Here is a 24,794-nt window from a genome sequence, read left to right as displayed (position 1 = left end):
TTTATTAAAATCTACTTAAAACTAAAATATTAATACTGAAATATTAATACTAACGTGCGTGATAAGTATGTGTCCCATATGTCACAGCGTAAGACCAGACCAGGTTACCCTAGACCGATAGGCCAAGTGGATCTCAGTCACGTGGCGATACGTTATCGCAGAAGATCTTGACCGACCGCCAGATAGCTCCCGAACGTAGCTCCTCGAGCTACGTCTTGTCAATAGAGCCTGACCTGCCGGCAGTGCCTATCCGTAGCAATAGAACCTATCCGCCTAAAGCGTTCCCTGTTCACCTGTATTCCCGAGCCTGACCCGTGACACTACGTAGCTCCTCCCCTTTGGACGCTGAACGCAATGCCTACCCACCCGATTCCCCCGGCTATCCCAGGGAACCGCGCCGAATATGAGGCGCAATACGCGAAAGACCCCGATAGATGGTATCAGTACCTAAGTGAAGCCTATGCCTGGATGGCAGCGCAAGAAGAAGGTCAAACCGCTACTGATCGGAAGCTTATAGAGCTTCAAGTCCAAGTCGAAGCCCAGCAGGAGGAAATTCTAAACCTCCAGAATATAATACAGACAATGCAAGTCGAGAAGTCCGCAGCGATGATGCAGAAGTCATGGATAGAGGACCGACTGGATAAGAAGGAGAAGGAACTAGAGATAGCCCAGGGCAAGGCCTATAAGGCTCAAGAGGAAGCCCGTCAAGCCGTGGCCGCCCGACTCCCTACTGTAGCAACCCTGACACCCGTCACATCTGACCCTGATGCTAAGGCACAAATAGCTGAGACTATGGAAACGCCTTCACCTCCTGCTACACAATCTGCCGCCTCCGCCCAGCTTTCAGAACGAATCCCCGACCCTGATAAGTTTAAAGCAACCCGCGCCGACCTACGACGCTTCTGTGACGCCGTCACTGAGAAGCTAAGCCTGAACCGAGACCGCTATCCAACCCCTATCAGTCGTATGGGCTATGTGAACAGCCGGCTGAATGATGATGCCTATAAACTCATACAGCCGTATATTCGTCATGGAATTTGCCGCCTACCTGACTATACTGATATCCTAGATATCCTGCAGGGTGCCTATGGAGACCCTAATGCAGCCCGAACTGCACGAAGAAAGCTAGACACCCTTCGACAAGGCAATAGAGACTTCTTCTCCTTCCATGCAGAGTTCCAGAGCCTAGCCTTAGAAGGCGGCATAGAAGGTGACGCCCTGGCCCCCTTCCTAGAGAAGGCCGTCTCGAAGGAACTATCAGAAATGCTCCTCCATAACCCGCCTGCCGATTACAGCTACCACACCCTCGTATCCCACTTCCGAGGACTAGATATCCGCCTGCAAGAACACCGCGAGAGGACCCGACCCTATATCTCCAGGAAACCGACTACCACAGCTTATGTTAGACCTACCTATATCCAGACCACACGACAGGAAAGGAAGTCTCCCTCACCTCAAAGGGGCCGTAGCCCCCCAGAGAGAGCCCAGCCCTCAGGCGACCCTATGGACCTAAGCAACCAACGCCGCTACCAGCGCCCCAGCTATCGTCGGGAAAACAACCAATGCTTCCGTTGTGGCTCATCTACTCACTATATCCGCGACTGCCCTGAACCAGATACCGGCCCAGCCAAGTTCCGACATGCCGCTATCACCTATAGTCCGCGCCACCCCAGCCGTCAGGAGTCTCCTAAGTCCCCGACCTCTAGCCGATCTGACTCCCGTAACTCGCAAATCCATCAGGAAAACGGGGCAAGCCTGTCCTAAGTCGGCGACAGGCTCTCGCCTCTCCAATACCCGCACTGAAGATCAGACTATCTACTGCCGCCGTCCATGGGATCCCTATCGAAGACGAAGGGAACCAACGTTCTAACCTGATGATTCTACCAGCTAACCTAATACCGACTGGGAAAGACCCTATACCCTCCTACGCCATGACCGACAGCGGGGCGGAAGGGAAAGGATTTATCGATGAAAGCTGGGCAAAGTCCCAGAACTTACAGCTTTACCCCCTAAAGAGACCATTCGAGATAGAGGTCTTCGACGGCCGACCCGCCGAGAGTGGGCAGATTACCCACTATGTCCGTGCCGGACTCCGGATCGCAGACCATTTCCAGAAGAGTATGCTATTCTACGTCACCCGGCTAGCCAGCTATCCCATAGTCCTAGGGATGCCCTGGCTAAAACAGCATGACCCCCAGGTGGGCTTCGCAACCCACACCTTCACCTTTAATAGCCCATACTGCCAGAAGTTCTGTAATACGCCAGCTAAACCTACAAAAATCAAAGCCCTACAGACCATCCCAAAGAAATTCCTCCGCCAACTAGAACAGAGCATCCCTAAGAACCTAAGGAAGAAGGATATCCTCCCTATATCCCTAAAGGCTGTCCGATTATACAGCCAGAGACCAAGCTGCCGCTTCTACACCATCACACTCGAACAGATTGACCGAGGACTACAGGATAAGACCGAAGATTTCCAGTTGCCCGAGGAATTACAAGAATTCCAAGACGTCTTCTCGCCTAAGGAAGCCGAGAAGCTACCCCCGCACCGATCCGGAGACCACCACATCGAACTGGTACCTGGAGGGAAGCTACCCTTTGGGCCACTATATGGAATGTCTCGTGAGGAGCTGAGAGCCCTACGAGAGTGGCTTAGGGAGAACCTACGCAAGGGATTTATCCGACCTAGCTCTTCGCCTGTCGCGTCGCCAGTACTTTTTGTAAAGAAACCCGGCGGCGGACTTCGATTCTGCGTGGACTACAGAGCCCTAAACAACATCACAGTCAAGGACCGCTACCCGCTGCCCCTGATCAAAGAGTCCCTAAACAACCTATCCGGCATGAAGTACTTCTCCCGTATAGACATCGTATCTGCCTTTAATAACCTCCGAATAAGGAAGGGCGAAGAATATCTCACAGCCTTCCGAACACGCTTTGGATTATACGAATCCCTAGTCATGCCCTTCGGACTAACAGGAGCCCCTGCAACCTTCCAACGTTATATCAACGACGCCCTAAGAGAACACCTAGATATATTCTGTACAGCCTACCTAGATGATATCCTGATATACAGCCGAACCCGAGAGGAACATATAGAGCACCTTAAGCTGGTGCTCCAGAAGCTCCGAGCCGCAGGGCTCTATGCCAATCCTGCTAAATGCGAATTCCTAGTTAAGGAGACGAAGTTCCTAGGCCTAATCGTGGGCCAGGAAGGGATTAGAATGGACCCTTTGAAAGTCGAGACGGTCAAGAACTGGAAGACACCGACCTGCCTGACAGATGTGCAAGCCTTTATCGGCTTCGGGAACTTCTATAGGAGGTTCATCCGTGACTTCTCAAAGCTCACGGCACCCTTGAACAGACTGACGAAGAAGGACGTGCCCTTCGTATGGGATGATGCCTGCGAGAAAGCTTTCCTAAAGCTGAAGGAAGCCTTTACAACAGCCCCGATCCTACGCCCGTTTGACTGGACCAGAGATGTAATCCTTGAGACCGATGCCTCTGACTACGTCTCGGCGGGAGTGCTATCGCAATATGACGACGAAGGAAGGCTACACCCGGTAGCCTTCTTCTCAAAGAAACACACAGCCACCGAGTGTAACTACGAGATATATGATAAGGAACTGATGGCAATTATCCGCTGTTTTGAGGAATGGAGACCCGAACTAGAGGGCGCACCCTCGCCGATCAAGGTGATCACAGACCACAAGAACCTAGAGTACTTTACGACAACGAAGCTACTGAACCGAAGACAAGCCCGTTGGTCCGAGTTCCTATCTCGTTTTAATTTTCAAATTAGCTATCGACCCGGAAAGCAAGGAGTTAAGCCCGATGCTCTGACCAGGAGGTCAGAAGACCTGCCTCAGGAGGGGGATGAGCGCCTGGCGCATCAGAGCCAGGTAATCCTAAAGAAAGAGAATTGGCAGCTTCCACCCTTGAAGGTTCAGAGGGCCCGTATACGCCAGCCGCACCTACAAATACCTGCAGCCCCAGCAGAACCAAGTCCTTCCATAGACTTGCCGGGGGATATCGACCGCCTATTAGAAGAGGGTTACCAGACCGACGACGACCTACAGTCAATACTGCAGGCCGTAAGAGAAGGCGCCCAGCGCCACCCGAAGATCACCCTGGCCGAGTGCACTATCGTACAAGGCCGACTACTCTATCGAGACCGCGTTTATATTCCAGACCACAACCCCCTGAAGGCTGCCCTGCTGAAAGCAAGTCACGAACACCCCATAGCAGGCCACCCAGGCCGCGCCCGCACTTATGACCTACTCTCACGCGACTACTACTGGCCTGGAATGCTATCTTATGTAGAACGATGGGTTAAGAATTGTCACACCTGCCGAAGATCGAATCCCGCCCGAGATGCAAGACAAGGAGTCCTAAAGCCCCTGCCCGTGCCAGAGCGAGCTTGGCAGCACCTATCAATGGACTTTATAACCCACCTGCCACCTAGCGAAGGGAACGATGCTATCCTGATCATAGCCTGCCGACTTACGAAGATGAGACATATTATAGCCTGCAAGGGAACCTGTGATGCCGAAGATACCGCCCGATATTACCTAAAGGAAGTGTGGAAGCTACATGGCCTTCCACAGACTATAGTATCTGATCGAGGACCTCAGTTTGTGGCTGAATTCTGGAAGAAGCTTAACCAACAGCTATCCATCAACGCCCTTCTATCAACCGCATATCACCCCGAAACCGATGGACAGACCGAGCGGCTAAATGCCATACTAGAGCAGTACCTGAGAACCTATGTGTCATACCTGCAAGACGACTGGAGCCGATGGCTCCCCCTGGCCGAGTTCGCAGCGAACTCATTAAAGTCTGAGACCACTAGGATATCCCCGTTCTTCGCGAACTATGGATTTAACCCCCGGATGGGCTTTGAGCCTACTATCACAGTCAGAGGAACCCCTGCCACGAGAGATGCGGAACAGTTCGCACAGACGATGAACGAGATACTAGAGTACTTACGCTCCGAGAGCATAGCCGCACAAGCCCGTTACGAAGACCAGGCGAACCGTCATAGAAGACCCGCCAGATGCTATCGAGAAGGCGACTATGTCTGGCTCGATGCCCGGAATATCAAGACCTTGAGGCCACAGAAGAAGCTAGACTGGAAGAACATCGGTCCCCTTAAGATCACAAAGGTCATCTCCCCATATACCTACCGGTTAGATCTGCCTGCGAGCATGAAGATACACCCGGTGTTTCACACGAACCTGCTCAGACCCGCCGCCACCAACCCCTTGCCAGGCCAGAACCCAGACCCGCCGCCGCCTATCGAGGTCGAAGGAGTGGAAGAGTGGGAAGTGGAAGATATCCTCGATTCCCGTTGGGATCGCCGCGGCCGTGGAGGCCGCCCCAGACTGAAGTACATAGTGAAATGGGCAGGATACACCGACCCAACTGAAGTCCCTGCCGACTACGTGGATAACGCTGCTGAGGTCGTAGCCAACTTCCACAGGAGGTATCCCGATAAGCCGGGACCGCAGAAAAGGGCCTGATGGATGAGACCACGGAGTGCCCATCTCGACAGAGCTCGATGCTAGAGAGGGGGATACTGTCACAGCGTAAGACCAGACCAGGTTACCCTAGACCGATAGGCCAAGTGGATCTCAGTCACGTGGCGATACGTTATCGCAGAAGATCTTGACCGACCGCCAGATAGCTCCCGAACGTAGCTCCTCGAGCTACGTCTTGTCAATAGAGCCTGACCTGCCGGCAGTGCCTATCCGTAGCAATAGAACCTATCCGCCTAAAGCGTTCCCTGTTCACCTGTATTCCCGAGCCTGACCCGTGACACCATATAAGCATGTGTCCCACCGCACTGTATAACTAAATAAGTCCTACCCTAGAGCGGTTTTCACTATGAAATAAATTAGTTAAAATTCTAAAAAAATACTTTTTAGTAATAGTGTCAGATATAGGGGTCTATTGTGTGTATTCCACTCTCTGTCCGATAGTTGGGTTGGAACCCTATTTCTATCTGTTCAGTAATGACCTATCTAAGAGGTTGTTACAGTGCTGAGACAGCTCTCTGACCGGTAGTTCGGTCAGCCGGTTAGCCGGTCTCATTTTCACCAGTATTCAACAAATAGTATAGTTTATGTTATATAAAGTATTTTTTCTAGAGTTTTAAAAATTCCCCTAGCTAAATAGAGCTATTTACACAGTATACATAGATTTCTTTATTTCTAGCTATATAGGAATTTTTTTTAAAAATGTAGAAAAGTTTATATAACTTATTTAATAGCTACTTAGTAAGCTATTAAAAGTTTTATAGATTTTAAATCATAAATAAAGGTTTTATATACTTTTAAAAACCCGGGTTTAAAGTGGAAATACCAGTGAGACACATGCTTATATAGGACACATGCTTATCACGCATGTTAAAATATTAAAAAAAGTATAATGCAAAACTTTTAGTAAAGCTATATAAAACCATTAGTAAAGCCCTAGAAATTAAGCTATAAAATAAACCTAGTTATTATAAGAAGTTAAGCTAATTATAGAGATAGATTATTATATAGAATTCTCCCTAAGACAGATCTTGTCAGATATTAGGGTGAATTATGTACTATTTAACTTCTTGTGTGTGTCTTTTCTATCTTCCTCTCTGTCTGATAGTTGGGTCGGAACCCTATTTCTATCTGTTCAGTAACCACCTATCTAAGAGGTTGTTACAGTGCTGAGACAACTCTCTGACCGGTGGCTCTGTCCTCCGGTTAGCCGGTTTCATCTTCACTAGTATTCAACAGATCTACACAATACGACAACACCTATTTTAACACAAGGCATCTGGGCGGCCAATACATGGGCACCTAGGTGCCCAAATAAAGTTGCGCACCCAGGTGCGCCGCCTTAGTAAGCGCGGCACCAATACATAGCATACAACAGGACGGTTAGGGCTACTTTGGAGAGCTGTTGCAGGACAGATGGGCGGGGGAATGGGCTCAAAGATACTGCGGTAGCCTAACTGTGGGTTAATGGGTGGTTAAAGTCTTGAACACAGGATTTTGCGGTGAGCACGATTCTATAGGCCCACGGAGCGCTACAGAGTCGACAGCATGAAAACTGATCCAAACGCCGCCCTGTGAGGAGTAAGAGCACAGCACACACGCCAATTCAGCGCTCAAAACGTCTCGACTATTAAATAGGAAGTAACTATATTCTTTGGCCCATATACGTTTCATTTCAATGCAACACCATCTCCAGGTATCAATAATAATATTGTAGTTAAGTCGATGCAGCAAATGTCTAACACAGTCTCAGGTGTTAGTGCTGTTGTACCAGCCGTACGAGTCATGAAGGCCGCCTGAGGCTTTAGTGCTTTGTCAAAGTGCGGGGAGTTTTGACCCAATAATATTGCGTGTACTAGGAGGGATGCCCAAGGTTATTTGGGCACCTAGGTGCCCATGTATTGGCCGCCAAGGCATCTACTCGGGTCTAGTAAGGACCACGACGGGGTAATAGAGGGCCCGCAGAGGGGTTCTGTCACCTGTCACCGCTTAGAGCTAATACGTTAGTGCCCCTCTAGTTAGGCCCAGCCACGCCAGCTTACTGAAATAGGAAATTTCTCGAGAAAACAACAGCAATCATCTATCTCTGTTTAAGTTATCTTGATCTCCTTAGAACCCGTAATGCTTGAGGAGATACCAAGACATGCATTAGACCAACCAGAGGACTAGTTTTTAGTGGCAGATGTACAGACACGTCACGGGTCCCCACAAGCGTTACGGGGTAAGGAGATAGGAAGATCTTCGATCATGGGTATAACCGGTATCTTTAATCTCTGGAATCTTGATTTCCTCAATAGGTAATTCTTCGAGAACCAGAAACCGAAGGTCAATGTAACACTCCACGTTTTAGTGCTGCATATAGCACCTTTGCCCCACATGAACCAGAATACATATCAACTACTCCATACGTATCTGAACATAAGGAGGAGATAATGCACCCTGCACAACGCGGGGAAGTCTGGTCACCAGATCTCGAAAGATTTCCACGTTTAGTTAATTCTCCTTAGCTTACTCGAACTCTTATCAACCAGGCCGAGGCTAAAAACAAGATGGACGGAACGTGCCTCGCCGACGGAATCTCTTATCATGAACTATCCCCTCGATTGTGTTAAGGCTCCAGAAGGTATTCCGCCCCATATCACCCCTGTCACATGATAGGTACATGCGGGGAACCTGATGATGCATCAATCAAGGTGGGGATGTAAGCGGTGTGATGTCGCGATGTGTAACTCAAAATATTATTGGAACTTCTATCACAGGTTAATTGAGGTGGGAAATAATGTACCATTCATATTGTGCAGTTTCATTGGTCAGACATGATGTCTGGCGAATCTATCTACCGATGTAGATGAAATGTAGATGTAGATAGATGTAGATCTACATCTATCTATCTACCAGAGGACATGTGGGTCTTCTATCTATCTACCTGGAGGCCCGGTAGATAGACGAACTGTAGATAGATGCCAAGACCGCGGTGAAAATTGGGTGAGGTAGTTGTACTTTCTCGGTACTAGTGGCATCCCCCTGCACCGAAGTATCGGTACCTCTGACAATCCCTTCCCTAACCGTCCCTCATTTCCCGATTTCCCCACGCCATCCCCCTTTTTCGCTTGGGTCTTGGTTTGACATATTCTCATTGCCCTTGATGCCACCCAAAACCATTGCCCAAATGGCACCTTAAAGCGATTTATTCAGTTACGCAACCGATACTACCATATCGGAAATATCCTGTCCCGAAGACCCAACCTTGCCTATGCACAATTCCTCGTCTCGCGGCAGCCATTCAATCATCAAAGACTGGGATGCAGTATCGCAAGCTGTCCGCAGCCATTGGGTCCTCTCAGCTCGAACTGGTCAAGCTACCGGCTGTCTTTGGGCTCACGGCTATGACGTTCAAGCTAGGTCCAAAGGCAATGAGTCTGGCCCCCATACATGGCTCTGTTGCCACTGTGTCCAGCATGGCGTTCCCCGGCCAAAGGCTTATGTCTCGTCCAACACTCGGAACATTGAAGGCCATCTCAGCAAGGCCCACAATATTTTTCATCCAGATCCATCAAAAGCAACACGATATATGCAGGAGCGGCCTCCGAATCAACTGACCCTTCATGATTTGGCAGCCAAGAAACGGAAGAGGGACGACTTTCACGACGAGTTGGTTACTCGATTTGACAAGACCACGTTCCAGCGCCATGTTGTCCAGTGGATCACCGATGCAAATCTGTCATTTCGCGTACCGGAGCATAAAGGCCTCCAAAAGGTCTTTCAGTACCTGAACCCCTTGGTTCACGAGACTTCCGCCAATCTGACCCATGAAACGGTTCGGGCTAGGATCATCGACGAGTTCAACACGTACAAATCGCGCGTCATCCACACGCTATCACGAAGCCCAAGCCAGGTTCACATTGCATTTGATGGCTGGGCGTCCCGGAACAGACACTCGTTCTTCTCCATAAATGCCTTCTTTCTCGATGAAGATACATTCCAGCCACGGAAGATCGTCCTTGGCCTCCCAAACGTCACCATAGCGCACACGGGAGAAAATATCTCAGCCGCTGTTATGGAGGTGTTGTTGTTTATATTGCGCAGTAGTGCTGGGTGAAAATTATATTTTATGAAACTTTGTTGTTCATTATTGAGATGAGAGCTCTTCTCGGGTTTATATCTCTAGATAGTTTCATCTAGGACTTTGAACTTTAAATCTAGGACTTTCAGACTAATAGTCTGAATCCTGAAGATAAGGGGGATTCCCAATTTTTTCAACAGGTGTTAGATGACTTCGAGTTGATTGCAAACAACAAGGTTGGGTACATTATTCACGATAACGCCGCAAGCAATGAAGGAGCAGTCGAAGCAATAGGCCACAAGCTCCAGTGGCAGAATCCGGCCAGCAGAAGGATTCGGTGTTTCGGACATATTCTTCATCTTGTCGCCAAAGCGCTCCTCTTCATTAAAGACAGCAATACACTCGAGGACCTTGATGCGGACGATTTTTCCGAGTGGACAAAAAGAGGTCCAGTAGGTAAACTCCACAACCTTGTCGTCTGGGTCAATCGGTCGAATAAGGCGACAGCAATTCTGCGGAAATTACAAGATGAGGACCCTGACAAGTCCTATCCAGGCACTCTTGATGTCGTCCTTGACAACAGCACACGCTGGCTATCTCAATATTATATGATCGAGCGAGCAATTAAGCTCCGACGCTATCTGGAGGAGCTGATTGACATTACGATTCAATCAAGCAGGAAATTTCAACGATCCCGATCTACCCGTACCCAGCAGCCAAGCCAACTTCCTCGATGTCTTGAGGAAGCAAATCTACTGAGTGACGCAGACTGGGATGCCCTCAGTTGGTTCAGCGATATTCTTAGAATGTTCGATTCCTGTCTTTTGCGGCTTGAAGGAGACTGTCAGCTCCGAGTTCGTAAGGGAGGCGTTGAAGCTCAATATGGAATTATTTGGCAGGTTGCCGTCGCATTCGAATTCCTCCTTTCTACGCTGGAGAAAGCAAAGACAGAGGCAACACACCGGGCGGAACCTAGTTACTATTCCTCGTGCGTCAATTCGGCCTGGGCCAAGCTCAATAAGTACTACACCAAGCTTGATGAGACGCCAATATACTATGCAGCCACGGTTCTCCACCCCGGTATACAATGGTCGTTCTTGACAAAAGCCTACGGTGAGAAGGAGGAATGGCTTTTCGCGGCACGCCAGCTCATCCAAAAGCTCTGGGAAGAGGAGTATCGCGACCTTCCCGCTCAGTGGGAGATCTCGAGCAGTAACCTTCCTGCCGCGGTGAGGGCGCGCGAGTACAATCCATTTGATTCCTTCCAAGACGAATTAATATCATCCACCCGCCATGGCCATGACGAAGCCACAGACGAACTGGAGAGGTGGTTGTCTACAAAGCAAGACATATACACAACATACGACAATCCTCTGGAATACTGGTCTGCGAAGCGATTTGAGTATCCGCGAGTGGCGAAAATGGCGATTGACATCCTCTCTGTCCCAGCAATGGCTTCTGAGTGTGAGAGGACCTTTTCTTCCGCTGGTAGTATGGTTTCGCCCAAGAGGTCACGCTTAGATGCAAGCACAATTGCCGTTACTCAGACGGTAAGGTCGTGGTTACGGGCTGGGCTGCTAGAAGGGTATGAAGGTTTGCTGAAGGAGGTGGGCGACGACACGGCCGAGGATTAGCCGACCGTCTATCTACCGGATCTATCTACATCTACATGTAGCCTACATCTATCTATCTACATTGCAAATTATGACTAAGCATCTACATCTATCTATATAAGATGCCGGTAGATAGATGTAGATAGATTCGCCAGCCTGTACGGGATCATCCAAGAGCTAGAGAAACTACCTGCGGATACGCGCCGCTTGTCCTATAGGCGACCGACGTGCGCCTTAGTAATGCGACGTCCGTGCTCCGCGGCCTCCTCTATCTCCTCCTTGATCAGGAGCCGCCGCTGATGTCGCACGTACGGAAAAAGTTTGCTCACGCGGGCAAACAACTATTCGAGGACGTGGATCAATGGGATGCGCTGTCCAAGATTCTCGCCAACATCTCGCCAAGCTTCGAAATCGATCGACCAATCGATTTGATCGATTCGATTAATCGATTCGATTTCGATTTCGATCCATCAACTACCGCCTTCCAGTCGATCGACATCGATCGACTACAAGTCGTGATTGATCGATTTGATCGTCGATCGCCAAATTCGTCGGGAGTGTTAGGGTAGGTGTTATTATTTGTGGGGCCATTCCTCACTGCGCATCCGCCAGTGCCGTTCTAACCTTAACCTTACGCGTCACACAGCGCGACACGAGACAGATCCGTGTCCTTGGATGCTTGTCCAATGCTCTCTGCTCAAACATATTCAATTCAAGTAAACCTCATTGATTTGACACTTGCCAACGTGGTAGCCTACGGTCCAACCTCGAGTACTCTTTGTGGGTCTTTAGTCATTACCGTACCGATATATCATGGACTCTTTCGACGAAGAGGTAGAAGATGCCACCACCTCAATCCCACCGCCTTCTTCTGAGCTGTCAACCAGCTCGGCTTCAGCTAAGTATGCACCCAGCAAGTTTCCGGACTACGAGGCTTGGACGATTGATAAATTCGAGCATTTCCCCGGCTTTACGATATGCCATGACCCTTCTCGGGAGCGGACTTGGTGGTGGCAATTCGGGTTTAGAATGAAGGACAATCGATCGCAACCTCACAAGATTGTATGGATATGCGAGAGGTGTTTTCTTCGTAATAGGCTGAAGACTACAAATTATGTCTTCGTTGCTTCTACGGCAGGAGGTATCGTCCGGCATCTGAGTAGGGAACACAAGGTCGTGGTTGGTGCCATCTCCCCACGCCCTATCCCATGTTGCTCAACGATAAGCACTGACTTGTCGGCCGCCTTGTGGAAAAATGACAGGTCCAGGTTCTAGGAATGGAGGTACACAACGGAATCTACTCGACATGCTTCACGCCGATCCCACGAATCCTCGAGATCAAACCCTTGTCAGCAATTTGCGCTCATTATTCGACCCGGCCGTGAACCAGCTGCTCCTGCTCGACTGGCTTACGTACCATAACCTCCCCTTCAATCTAGTAAACTCAGAGCGCTTCAGGCGACTCTTGCTCTACAACAACCCTTCTCTCCGGGAAGAGCAGATACCAAGCGACAGGACTCTCGTGAACCTTCTAACACGTGAGTACAATCGAGCTAGCCAGGAAGTTCGCGTGCTTCTTCGAAAAGCGAGAAGTATGGTTCATTTTACCTTCGACGGTTGGACTTCCCGACAAAACGCATCATTTCTTGGCATCAATGCTCATTTTATTGACCGAGATTGGAAACAATGGAGAATTCTTTTGGTGTTACCAGCTCTAAGGAATCGCCATACTGGTGCAGTGCTTGCGGATGAAGTTGCAGACACGATTTGTGCCTTCGACCTTCAAGATAGGTACGAAACCATGACCAACAACTCCATCGGTTTGCAAGCCGAGCCAAGTATTCTAACTGTTATTCGACTTCAGAATCGGGTACTATACGCTTGATAACGCTGCGAATAATGATACAGCTATGGAAGCACTCGCCGCTGAGTTCGACTTCGACAAAGATGAGCGTCACATTCGTTGTGCCCCTCATTTTCTGAACTTGGCAGTCAGGGCTATGATGTATGGAAGTAAAAGCGACAACTTCGACGAACTGCTGGCTCACTGGGGTGACAAGGACTTCATGACGGAAGAGGACGAGCAACGCCAGTTATCCGACGCCATCAATGAACTTGGGAAGGACGACGACGACTTTGGCACGCCAAGCATGGAAGAAGACTTGGAGCTTGAGACAGCCCCGGAACATAATCGGGAGCAGTGCCAGATCCCTGAGATTATCAACGCTGAGGAGATGGACACATACCGTAAGTATGGGCCATTTGGCAAGCTACACAACATTGGCATCGCCCTTCGAACGAGCAGCCAACTTCTAGAGGACTTTTATGAAGCTCAACGACAAACCGCGCCAACCGAACCTGTAGTTGCGTGGATTCAAAACGTCTGTACACGTTGGCAATCCGATGAGGCGATGGCCTCGCGCGCCCTGCTCAAGCGCTCGGCCTTAAACAGGATGCTCTCCATTATCGAGGAACGATGGATCAGCCAAGGCGGTAAAGAACAAGACAGACCGGCGATATTGAAAGAAACTGTCTCCCTTGAGGAATGGAAGGTTATTGCGGCAGTTCAGAAGATCCTCCAGCCGTTCAAGGTCGCCTCAAAGCAGCTCCAGGGCGAGGGCATTGCTGGTAAACGTTCAACATCGGGAGGGTTCGATGAGTACTTCCAGGTGGTGGAGATGCTCTTGACCACCTTGAGCTGGCTGTCCAAGGGGTATTAATTGAAGAGAATGATGATCATGTTATGGAAGAGGTTCACTTATTCGATGACATGGATGCGAAGACCCGGAGACTTTTGAAAATTTACATTAAACTCGGATAGAAGAAGCTGAACAGCTACTATGGCAAGCTGACCTCAACCGCCTACGTAGCGGCAGTTGTATTTCACCCGTGTAAGAAATGGCGAACACTAAAGCAGCTTTGGAACCAGCTACCGTCTCGTCAGACGTCGGAATGGAGGAAGACTTGTGAGGAAAACCTAACGAGAGTTTGGGAAGAGAAGTACAAGAACATGGCTCATGAGGTAGCTTGCAGTACTGTTTCGACTACTGAGAGCAATAGTGCCCTGGACTATATTGAGCGCCGACTAGCGTTTAGTCGATCACTGGTCCGGCCTGGCTCTCAAGAACGACAAAGCAAACGGCGAAGGCAGTCAGCCACGTTGCCAGTACAAGACGAGCTTGACCAGTACTTGTCTGAGCCGCCAGTGGACAACATCGCGTACAAAGTTGATCCGATTGCTCGGTGGAGGGATGTCGGAGCGGTGCGGTTTCCTCGGTTATCTTTCATGGCTGTCGACTTTCTCACCATTGCGTCATCCTCTGCTGAAACAGAGAGATTTCAGCAGTTGCGGGAAGATGGTGACACCGCTTAGGTGCCGCCTGCGACGACATATTGTGGCCATGGCCCAGTGTCTTCGTTCGTGGAGTAAGGCTGGGATCTACCAACCAGCTCTGCCCCTTGGTCTCCTTGAAGGGGACAATTGGAGGCAGGTTGTTCAGCTAGCGAGTAGGATGAGGATGGATAAGGATACCTAGTGAGAACTACGAGTGATCGATCGATATCGGTCGTCGATCGATCAAAAATTGAACCGAATCGGTCGATATCGATCAATTGAAGGCCCTGCTCGATATAAATCGATCGACTAGAGCTGACAGTCGATCTAATCGATCGATTTCGAAGCTTGCATCTCGCAGGACTCAAGCCGGCCGAATACCTTCTTAATCATCGACGCGCTTGACGAGTGCGAGACAAATCGCGACCAGCTTCTTGAATTGCTTGTCCAGATATCCTTTCATATTCAGCTAAACTGATCGTGTCCAGTCGTAACTGGCCAAGTATCGAGAAGGCCCTAAGAGCATCTACGCAGAAGCTCCGAATCTGTCTCGAACTAAACCATGAGTCAATCTCCTCCGCTGTTAGCATATACATTGACCACATGGTAGACGAGCTGACACAGTCGAATAATTACGATGACAAAACACAAGACGTTGTTCGGCACCAGAGTGGAAAGCTAAAACCTAGCTTTTCGGCCGTATCATAGTTTCATGCAGCATAAACCTTATTTCTACCGTACATGATCGCTTTTGCGGTGGCAAATCGGTGCCTAGTCTACTTCTCGTCTCCGTCACAGAATCAACGACTGGACCTTTGGCTTCGGTCATGCAAGGAAATCTGTACCTCGACAAGGGCGTCAATGCACAGTACCCATGATCAAACCTCCGGGTAGGCATAGAGGTCAACGGAGTGCTAGATAGATCTCGTCCATTACTATATCGGAACAATACTTCTGTCCCCTGTTTCCCCAAGACATTGGTTGAAGGCCTCTATCCCGGGGACGTCATGAATGCTATCGATCCACATGACTTGCCTCAAATTATTTTTTACTTCGAACCACGTCCTCCCTAGACTGTCCCGGATCAGAGGGCGCAGTCTTTGCAGAAGCCATGTCTGATCAGGGCCTCGGAACACAGACGTTGCCCCCACCATCAAGGCCCAGGCGAAGAGATAGCTCTCTCCAGGGGTGCTGGGCGTAAAGACCATGCAAGCTTGTCGGAGTTGGTTGGCCAGACGCGGGCACTCGAATTTGACACCAGGAAAACCCCAGAAGATAGTTGTCAAGAAAGCGAGGAGTGATAACCGGAGAAGCTCGGGGAAAATGTCGTTGTCCTCAAATTCGAGCATGAGCAGCCGGGATTGAATGTATGTTATGAGATCCTCGAGAGACATCTCCCGTATCTTGTGACCAGAATCGTGGCTATCGTTGAGAAGCTGTGAGAGGTCCTGGACATCCTTCAAGATGGCATAGAGCCTCCTTTTTAAAGTCCGTACCGCAGAGCGCGAGCGGGAGAAGCAGGACGCGTCCGGTGGCTTGAGCTGGGCAAGTTCAGATGAACTGTCGAAAGCTGAGTCGAACGACGCAGCATCTTGGTGAAAGGCTAGATTCGCGCCGGTGCAGATGCTGTGCACTAGACCAGTTCTTCCGGCGTTGGCAGGTCAGCGATTGGCCGGAGCCTGAGAAGCTGAATATAAGAGAGAACTAGCAACCCACCGGTGAAGTTTGGATTGAAGAAGAGGGTGACTTGCAAACGATTCTATGCCACCACGGAGGTCGACGATTTTCTTGAGACCCATCACGTGCATGTGGGCGGACTCTACGTCTCCAAAGGACTCGGCGATCAAGGCCAAGGCCATGACGACAATGGTTGTCGAGTCGGTCAGTGCAGTGTTCGGATCAGATAGTTGCTTGTTAAGCTCGTGAATCATCCTGTAGGCGTGAAACTCCGTCCTCTTACTCTTCTGCCCCCTCAGACTATCCAAAGAAAAAGATGTCATGTAAAGGATGGAGTGCAGGTAGGCCAAGTCGAGATGGGCCCAGTGAAACCAGTATGTCTTGGGAGTGTCAGGGCGAGAGTATCTCACGATCGGGTACATTTCATCTTTCATGTACGAAAAATCTGGAGGACAGAAGGCGTCAGGGGCAGGGCGTGCTCATGGTCGGAGGGGAGAGACGTACATGCGTATAGCAAGCTGCGCGAACTACTATCGATGTCTTCAGGGAACTTGATGAAAGTGAACATGTCGGCAGCACCGGGGACCATTTCTGCATGTCTGATGCGGGCCAGAGCATCCTCGTCAGAGTCGAGCAGCTCACTTCGTGCCCGAGCTCCGTGGGGCTCTTCAGAAGAATCACTGTCTCCTGCAGCATGCTGCGGCCGTTGTATTCCCATAGCGGTAGCCGGAGAACGGCCCTTCACTCGACCAGGAAGAGCTCGTGTACGGGTATTCTTCCCCCGCATGACGTGACTCCGTATGAGCTTACGATCTCCAGCAGCCGCTTGACCATGGGCGTCGGCGGTGATAAAGACAAACCCCTTAGCCGCTCGTGGCCCCTTGAGCATCGTTCCGTTGGAATGTACCGATACCTTTGGACGGGGACAGAATCTACCCGGGCACACCGTTGCAAGGCCGTTTGCCGACAAGAAGTAAGTTTGCCAAGGTGCCAGTATCACTCAGATGGAAGCTAAACCACGGGTATCTGCCCAGGTGTGGCTGCAAGCGTGCTTCTGTCCGTATGGAGAATGTATATGGTGCCAAATATCGGCATAAAAATGGTGATGGGATGGGTGGCGGTATGTTCGGCTGGTTGTCGTCCGAATTAGGGAAACAATTGAAGGAGGTAAGTTGCGGAGAAATTCAGAAGATCCTTGCTGGGATATTTAGTTAGCCCCGGAGATAAGAGATAAGGCACTTCAACACCGGCGTGCCAAGATTCAGATTGTTTCCCTTTTGTGGCCTTAGCGTAAACGCTATGCCACCACCCGACCGCTTTCGGATCCCCTCCCTGCGAATTTAGTAGGTACCTTACATTAGAGCTGTTCTCCAGCAAGGCTCTTTAGCTTTCACTATTCGTACTCGGAACTTTTTAAGTCTTACTCTCTAGTGCTGGCTATGCAAAGCCCTTCTCTTAATTATGGTGCAAAGGCTTCCTGTAGTACATGTCCTGGATCCAACGACTGTCTACAAGGTTATGATGGAGGATTCGAACTTCTGCTGGAGTATCTCCTCGACATTCCATTGTGGGTACTTCACAACTTACCTTTCAAGGTATTGTAGTGGTGGAGAATCTAATGGCAGATCAAACATATCTTTGCATGTGACAGGTCTGTCGCAGCCCACGACGCAGCTACTACGTAGATCTTGGGCACCGTCGCTTTATTAATAGCTTCTTACCGTTTTAGGGAAACAATCAACTGGGCTTATAAAGCAGTGCCATGGCTTAGTGCAAAATGCTAGTCGCAAGTAGAGTTTTTGGATTGTTTACTTGATGAGGATAAGATATTCGGTGCAAACTAAGGCAAAACTAGTTAGTCTGATCCAGGCATAGAAGCATGCAAGAGCCAAAGGTCCATGTTGTTTTTCACCTTGTAAATATTGAGCAGGCGGCCGGTTTCGAACCCTCTTATACTGGAAGGTATCTCGCAGTAATGTAAATTCGGCAATTAGATGGTGTCTTTTTAGTACGACTTAATCACTGTGTTTCGTCGTTAATTTGTTCAACTTTGACTGAGCTATGGCAGAGCGCCAACTGTGATAAATTGAGGGCAGAGGTCCGGCCAGCTGTCTCAAGTTCTCAACCATAGGAGCCTGAACACAATCGTGTCTGCGGAGTGCAGACCTCAGCTTCTCTGTTCAATCTAGTAGTGCCTCAGAACGACGTGTTCCAAGATTTCCATACCCACTTATCTAACACCGACAGCTCCATCGTGTCGTGCATTTTCTCAGGATTGCGTCAAGAGCAGAGCGTCACCGCCCCATGCGCCCCACACCAGTGGCTGTTGATGAGAACACGTCATTGCAGTGGGATTTGAGTTATCTACCCCCTAATTTACGGGACATAAACATGACACAGACACTTCATGAGCTTCGAGGCTTCCGGTTCCAGGCATGTGTGAGCTTGAGCTTATAAACCCGGCATTTAGTGGAACCGCTCTGTGGTAGCTCACACACACTGCTGGTATAAAACGACTTGCTTCCTCTCTCTCAAACTGACAGTCACACAACAACACCATCCCATCCTCTTACTGCACAAGCCAGACTCCATAAGAAATCCATCGCAATGTCTAGATACACCGCCTCCCACGCTAACCCTCAGGGTCCTGGAGATGCGCGGCCCACGGCTCTTCAGGTCATTGAGGACGAAGGCCTCATCGGCAAGCTCACCGGCAAGGTCGCCCTTGTGACGGGCGCAAACTCTGGTATCGGTGTCGAAACAGCGCGAGCTCTCCACGCCGCCGGTGCCACTCTCTACGTCAGTGCCAGAGACCCCGTCAAGGCCCAGCAGGCCGTCGACAAAGTCAAGAACGGACCCGGCCCCAAATCTGATGCGCCCGTTCACGGCATAGAGCTGCGGCTGGATTCCCTTGCCTCGGTGCGAGCAGCTGCCAAGGCCTTCCACGAGAAGAGCGACAAGCTTAATCTGCTCATCCTCAACGCGGGCGTTATGGCCACGCCCGAAGGGAGGACCGAGGATGGCTTCGAGACACAGTTTGGCACGAACCACTTGGGCCACTTCCTCCTCTTCCAACTGTTAAAGCCCGATCTGCTCGCAGCCTCCACGCCTGAGTTCCAATCGCGGGTAGTTGTTGTGGCCTCCGCCGGCCATCGTTACGGTAAGGTCCGCTTCCATGACTTCAACTTCGAAAAGGACCCTTACGACCCCTGGGCGTCATATGGCCAATCCAAGACGGCCACTATCTACCTCGCAAACGAGATCGAAAGACGGTACGGGTCCAAGGGACTGCACGCCCTCGCTGTGCACCCGGGCATTATCGCCACCAATCTCTCTCAGTATCTCAGCCAGGAGATAGTAGAGGGGATGTTGAAGGATGAAACAAGGCACAAGACCATAAAGAGCGAACCCCAGGGAGCGGCCGCGGCTGTTTATGCTGGGCTGAGTAGGGAATGGGAAGGTCGAGGCGGCAAGTACCTCAGCAACCTCGTCGACGAGGGACCGGCGGATACTACGGGAGACTGGTTGAATAACGAGGTTGGTTATGCCCCGTGGATTTACGACGAGGAGTCTGCAAGCAAGCTTTGGAAGGCATCGAACGAGCTGGTAGGCTTCGAGAGCGAGTGATAGGATCGGCCCTAGCACACTCGGTTCTTGGTCTACGTATCTGCCATGTATCCTTCCGGACCAAAACGCGGGAACAGAGCCAGCAGCATTTATCTAGTTTTACCTTTAAATTCAGTTTTGGTGTTTTAATACCTCTTGCTTTCTTCATATGCTGTAGTCCTACATTTATCATACTGTCTCTGCAGCCCAGCAGCGGTCTATTTTTGTTGTTTAGTATAAACTTAGGATATGCGGTAACGTACATGATAAGCTTGCGTGGCAAACAAGCATGCGTGACAAAAGTCCCTCAACTTACATCATCTCTATTTAATCAATTGATTCTCAACCACGAAATATGTCGGACCCTAATATTGCGGGTAGAATCCTTCTTGCCCCTCAGGCCTTTCAAAATGGCCCAAAATTAAAGCTCCGACGCGCTGCAGAGATCTATAAAGTGGGCCGTATGATCCCATGGACGCCGGCAGAAGGGCATTCAATCGCGACGTGACGGGATCCCGAAATCACGCAAACTAACTTTAGAGCGGTGGTGCAAGGGGTACAACCAGCCGAAGGCTGGGAGTCCACGGGGCCAAGCAATTATCTACAACCATTGCATTATTTACGCGCTGGAGCAATTTTTGTGACATTTCTTATTGTCGCGAGCAGAATCACCTAGAATTATGCAGAACCGTCGTCTGTCTTGTAGGGATTCCGTGTAAGAACCTATCGTCTCCGACATCTCTCAGCTGAGGCTGGGTTTCTCAGCGTCAAGGTCGCGCCTCTGGATCTGGAATACTTCATTTAGTTAGTATTGATTTTACAGAGTGGGGAGACAGAACTGACATGAGAATTGTTCTTATTACGACAATCAAGGCAGTTCTTCGTGTTCCCAGCAGATTTCCTTTTGCTGACGAAGTCGCCCGCCGGTCTCTCCTCGCCACAGCGGGCACAGACAATGGGAATTATGTCCATTATACAGCTCCCGGGAATTAGATTTAGGACCCATTGCCTAACGAAAAAGAAGACACGCAGAAGCGTTGAAGCGGACGAAATGGCTGTCTTCAGCCAAGTGTAACATACCGGTACAGGCCCTCTTTACGGTATTTTCCATATCTATTTAGGTTTAGGATACTTGTTAGAGTCGTCTAATCAGTTGCTGATATACTGGGGAGGGACTATTATTATGATAAACTCACTGATTTCTAAATATTTAGTTATGAATTTATAGGGTTTATATTCAGAGGTTAAGTGTGATGATCGCACCTAGCTATTACGCTACAGGGCAAGAGATTGGGCTATAATCGCTATTTTAGCAATTACAGTAGTGCTTACAAACGCTTATAGGAGCCTACGGTGAACCAAGCCACAAAAAAAGAAAGTATGACACTGCATATGGACCAGGTACAGCAGACATGAACTACCTCAGAACCGGGACGGAATCAAACATTGGGTGTCCTTCTCCTCACCCTTGCCGGGATTGGCCCCTTTGGATGCATCACACCAAACATGAAGTACTTGGCATCATTCCGAATCCAGTCGTCACGAGGCTCAAGTTCAATGTCAAAGGCTGTGAGGAACATGGCCATTGTAACGATCAGTTCTTTCTTGGCAAAGTGACGGCCGGGGCACATACGAGACCCGCCACCGTAAGGTATCCAGGATCCGACTGTGCCGTCAAGTGTGAAATATGGTTTCGACCACTCATCTTTAGTTTCTGGCAAGCGAGTTTGCGATAGTGTAGGCCCACTTGTAGGATCCTTTGGCTCGACAATGAAACGTTCTGGCCAGAACTCGTCCACAGGGTGAGGTTCATCTGGTGTGCCTTGGTTCCAAACGGACGGCTTACGAGCTGTGTCGAATGTTGAGATCATGATAGGCTGGTCCTTTGGAAATGTCCATCCCGCGATGGAAAAGTCGTATACCTGAGGGACTGGAGCAGGGTTCAAATCCATACCACGAAATCCACATATGGATCCATAATGTGGATCCATATCCATTCTATTCCATTCCACGTAGGCTTCAGCATTTCCATATCCACGCCACGGAACCCCTTCACATGTGGAACATGTGGAAATTGTGGAAAGGAATGGAAATTTAGGTGGGGTTTGAAAATACCTGGATTTCCTTGTGAAATAGCGCATACCCTAAGTATTTTCCATCGCCAATAACAACGCAATAGCAACAATTTTCCACTCCGTTTTACCCGTACACAAAGTTCAAACAAGTCTATTCTAGGAGGGTTTACTATTACTCACGCCCTTACTACTCCAAACTGAAATGGCCACCCTTCATCCTACCAAGACAACCACACCCGTTCCAGAACGTACAGAAGAAGACAATCAACGACTCTTTCAGCTCTACAAAGGCTGGACCTTGACGGAGAGAGACGGCCAAGTGCGTCAATGGGTATATCAGTTCGGCTAAGATATCCAGCATGCCGATAAGGGGGAACGCCGATGGGTGTGTTGCCTTTGCATCAAGCAAAAGCGGCCGAGGCCAAAGAGTTATGCCATCAAAGGGTTGCAGAACGCTGAGGGTCACCTGTACACGGACCACAATGGCATCATGGATCCGACAGGCAAGAGGCAAAAGCCTACAAAGGCATCCGAGAAAGCACATCAGTCCATTGCAACAATCCTACAGTTGAACCCGAAGGAGCCGAAGGAACAAGATTTGATCAATACCTTGATCAAACGTTTCGACAAAACTGCATTCCAGCAGAAACTTGTCAACTGGATTGTCAATTCTAACCAATCCTTCTCGATCGTCAACGATCAAGATCTTCGAGACATCTTCAACTACCTCAATCCATCTGTTGAGATCACAAAAGCTAACATTACTGACGTGACCGTGCGTGCCATCGCAGAACGAGAATTTACCAACAACATGGAAAGAGTGAAGGATGCTTTGCGAAAGAGTCCGGGACAGATCCATATCCAGTACGATGGCTGGAAGTCTGGTAACCGACACGCCTTATACGGAATCACATGTGTGTTTCGGGATTCAAACAATCGGCCACAGAAGTGTGTCCTCGGACTGCCTGAGCTTACAGAGCGGCACACAGGCGAGAATATCGCCGGGCAGATTATCGAGATCATTCGGGAGTACGAGATCAGCGATAAACTCGGATATTTCACATTGGATAATGCCGGTAACAATAAAACCTCGATGGGGGAGCTTGGATTAGAATTTGGCTTCGACTGGGAGAAGCGATGGGTTCGCTGCGTTGGCCACGTTGTCAATATAGTAGTGAAACAGATGCTGTATGGCAAGAACCCGGATGCTTTCGAGAAAGAGGTCTTCGAAGGACTTCACACGGCAGCGAAGGAGCATGAAGTCTGGAGGAGGCGAGGCTCTGTTGGAAAATGGCATAACTTTGCTGTTGTAGGTGGCTGAGTCCCCGGCTTTATTTGTTATACTCACGAAGACCTAGGAGGTGAGCAGATCGGACACGTGGACCGATATGCTCAAGAAGGTACAGGCTGTCGAGAGCCAACTCTCTGATGACGCTCAGCTCAAGAAACACCGTCCAGTTGGAGTTGTGGTCGACAATGCTACCCGGTGGCTTTCCCAATTCTCGATGATTGAACGCGCTCTCGTCTTGAGGCCATTTTATAATTCTTTTGTCCAGAGAGCGTCAAACGAGTGGGAGAAGGTCAACTTGACGAGAGCTGGCCACATCAAAAAGGGCTCCAAGCTGCCCTTCTTCCTGAAGGAAGAGAATCGCATGACACCTGGTGATTGGCATGTGCTCGGGACTCTTTACGACATTTTGCTTGACTTCCAGCTGGTTGTGAGAGGTCTTGAGGGCGATGGACAGGGAAAACACCAGAGAAAGGTTGAGGAAAACGAGATCGACCCTCCACTGTCTGGTAAGCCTTAGACTTCTCAAAAGCGGCCCGATTCTTATTTTAACAGCTGACTTGTACAGGAACAAGCTGGGATCTTATTCACGCGTACGAATTTCTTCTCGAAACCCTCGAATCCGCGAAAAGAGCAGTCGCCAAGTTTCCGGACAGCCATCACCTCGCTGTCAACATCAACCTGGGTTGGCTCAAATTGAACGAATACTACGAGCATCTGAACGATAGCCCCCTGATCTATGGCGCTGCAGTTCTTCATCCTGCCTACCGGTGGGCACTGTTTGACGATTTGTGGGGAGACGACGACGAAAGACAATTGTGGATTACCAAGGCGAAGGAGATGGTCCAGGATCTCTGGGAGAGAGAGTATAGGGACCTGGAGGTTGATGACCCAGAGATTGAGTTGCCTGCCAATAAGCGGCTGAAGACCTCAAGAAACAAGTTCACAGCGTGGCGCACAAAGAAGCGAGGACTGACGACTGGAGGGATTTCTGTTACCGAGCCGCCAATTCAATCCCCAGCTCAATCCCCTAGGTCCTCAGTTGGCGGTCTGGATCTTGATGAATACGAGCAGTGGCAGCGTGATATCGAGGATGCTGATGCTTCTGTCACAGATCCCTACGAATACTGGCACATAAGGCGGCTCAAATACCCCCGGTTGTCTAGGATGGCCTTGGATCTGCTTACTGTGCCACCAATGTCAGCCGAGTGTGAGAGGCTATTCTCGACCACTAGCCGCATGGTTACTAAGAGCCGCAATAGGCTAGATGCCAGTACAATTAGGCTTTGCCAGACACTACGGAGTTGGTTGCGTGCCGGTTTGATCGGGTCGCTAGATAGGATTCTAATGGACGAGTGACAAAAACATCGACGTCACCAAGGCATGGATGCGATCCACTAATTACCATTGTTAGACAAAGTAGGTTTCCATTCCACAAATTCCACAATATGGATTCATTTCCATAATGGATCCATTTCCACCCATTCCACATCGAAGTTATTAGTCAACATCCATATCCACGCCATATTCACAAATGTGTCGTGGAGTGTCGTGGATTTGAACCCTGCCTATAGACAGGGTACCGTCGAACTACTAAAGCTGTA

The 24,794-nt window shown here is 49.6% G+C and overlaps 5 protein-coding genes across 5 annotated transcripts; 3 read left to right on the top strand and 2 right to left on the bottom strand.

Annotated features, from left to right (window-relative positions):
• Positions 1–12,023: 12,023 nt before the first annotated feature.
• Positions 12,024–14,583, top strand: FOXG_22203 (uncharacterized protein; the record flags this gene model as incomplete). The annotated part of the gene is made up of 4 exons (XM_018402601.1): positions 12,024–12,420; positions 12,479–13,001; positions 13,075–13,923; positions 14,046–14,583. The coding sequence occupies 4 exons, from the start codon at positions 12,024–12,026 to the stop codon at positions 14,581–14,583; spliced, it is 2,307 nt and encodes a 768-aa protein (XP_018256401.1).
• A 615-nt stretch (positions 14,584–15,198) lies between these two features.
• FOXG_16039 (uncharacterized protein) lies at positions 15,199–17,380 on the bottom strand. The gene is made up of 3 exons (XM_018396115.1): positions 16,726–17,380; positions 16,261–16,666; positions 15,199–16,188 (listed from the first exon to the last, which is right to left on the bottom strand). Exons 1-3 carry the CDS (start codon positions 17,108–17,110, stop codon positions 15,480–15,482), a joined length of 1,500 nt encoding a protein of 499 aa, XP_018256400.1. The 5' UTR covers positions 17,111–17,380; the 3' UTR covers positions 15,199–15,479.
• Positions 17,381–18,828: 1,448 nt separating this feature from the next.
• On the top strand, positions 18,829–19,848 carry FOXG_16038 (oxidoreductase; the record flags this gene model as incomplete). Its single annotated transcript, XM_018396114.1, has 1 exon — positions 18,829–19,848. The coding sequence occupies one exon, from the start codon at positions 18,829–18,831 to the stop codon at positions 19,846–19,848; it is 1,020 nt and encodes a 339-aa protein (XP_018256399.1).
• Positions 19,849–21,266: 1,418 nt separating this feature from the next.
• FOXG_16037 (uncharacterized protein) lies at positions 21,267–21,824 on the bottom strand (the record flags this gene model as incomplete). The annotated part of the gene is made up of 1 exon (XM_018396113.1): positions 21,267–21,824. One exon carries the CDS (start codon positions 21,822–21,824, stop codon positions 21,267–21,269), a length of 558 nt encoding a protein of 185 aa, XP_018256398.1.
• Positions 21,825–22,104: 280 nt separating this feature from the next.
• Positions 22,105–24,549, top strand: FOXG_22202 (uncharacterized protein; the record flags this gene model as incomplete). The annotated part of the gene is made up of 4 exons (XM_018402600.1): positions 22,105–22,221; positions 22,261–23,211; positions 23,261–23,699; positions 23,759–24,549. 4 exons carry the CDS (start codon positions 22,105–22,107, stop codon positions 24,547–24,549), a joined length of 2,298 nt encoding a protein of 765 aa, XP_018256397.1.
• Between the last annotated feature and the right edge of the window lie 245 nt (positions 24,550–24,794).

The sequence above is a fragment of the Fusarium oxysporum genome, genomic scaffold (assembly GCF_000149955.1).
Source record: "Fusarium oxysporum f. sp. lycopersici 4287 supercont2.30 genomic scaffold, whole genome shotgun sequence".
In the NCBI taxonomy this organism is placed as follows: Eukaryota; Fungi; Ascomycota; class Sordariomycetes; order Hypocreales; family Nectriaceae; genus Fusarium; species Fusarium oxysporum.
The sequence above is the reverse complement of the archived record's forward strand: the minus strand, read 5'-3'. Positions and strand labels throughout refer to the sequence as shown.